This window comes from Saprolegnia diclina (assembly GCF_000281045.1).
Source record: "Saprolegnia diclina VS20 unplaced genomic scaffold supercont1.184, whole genome shotgun sequence".
Lineage (NCBI taxonomy): Eukaryota > Oomycota > Saprolegniomycetes > Saprolegniales > Saprolegniaceae > Saprolegnia > Saprolegnia diclina.
The window spans coordinates 43,000-43,874 of record NW_008246251.1 but is presented as its reverse complement, the minus strand read 5'-3'; the positions used below and the strand labels follow the sequence as shown (position 1 = coordinate 43,874).

Here is an 875-nt window from a genome sequence, read left to right as displayed (position 1 = left end):
TCTGGGAGCAGTCTAGTGCGTCAGAGCCCTCGATTTGCGTTTGCCAATCACACGATCGCGTCGGTCTTGGCCAGAAACGGGTCACTGACGTACCCGCTTGGTATTGGCTTTGGCATTTTCGAGCGGACGCTTGGCCCCTTCGGTACCATCTCGATGCGTCGTGTGGCGTATCCGGACGTGCTCGTCAACTGGAGTCGGTCGCTCACAGCCCGTTTCCGCGCCGATATGGGGACGGCGAGTCCAGCGGCCATAGATCTGTTTAATCGCTTGAACGACGCGGTCCAGCTGACGCAAGCGCCGCGGGCGTGGGGCGTCGCCAACTACCTCGGCGGTGACTTTACGTGTCCGACGCAGAACGCAGTGCCGTTTGTGGGCATTTACTTCTCCAACCAAGGCGCGTGTGCCACCAACATGGAAGACACGATCCTTGTGACAGCGATGGCTAGCAGCGTCGCGCTCTTGGCCGCTGGCCCGCAAGTCGACTTGCTCGATACGTGCGCGCACGCGACGATGCAAGTCTCCAAGCCTTGTCTGCGAGCGTTCACCGCGACACGCACCTTTCTCGACGAACGGTGAGACAGGATTACGTACGAATACATGAGGACAGTCATTCTGCTCGTAGCCTTGTCGATCGTAACCCGCCACGCCACGTCCGCTGGCTAGCGGGTATTGTCCCACTCGAGAGTAGTACAAGGCAAATTGTTGGTTTCACAAAATAGAGGATGAGGCTATTTTCGCCGCACTTTCTCAAATCAAACCGACGACCCCACCATGATCACGCCGTTCGCACCGACTGTTGACCACATTGATGCGACTCAACGGCCGACGAGCCTTTGTCTCGCGCTCGCCGGCTGCGTCTACGTGCTGCTTTCGAC

At 58.5% G+C, this 875-nt stretch overlaps 1 protein-coding gene across 1 annotated transcript; it reads left to right on the top strand.

Moving 5' to 3' along the window:
- Window positions 1–25: 25 nt before the first annotated feature.
- On the top strand, window positions 26–576 carry SDRG_17041 (hypothetical protein; the record flags this gene model as incomplete). Its single annotated transcript, XM_008623273.1, has 1 exon — window positions 26–576. The coding sequence occupies exon 1, from the start codon at window positions 154–156 to the stop codon at window positions 574–576; it is 423 nt and encodes a 140-aa protein (XP_008621495.1). The 5' UTR covers window positions 26–153.
- Between the last annotated feature and the right edge of the window lie 299 nt (window positions 577–875).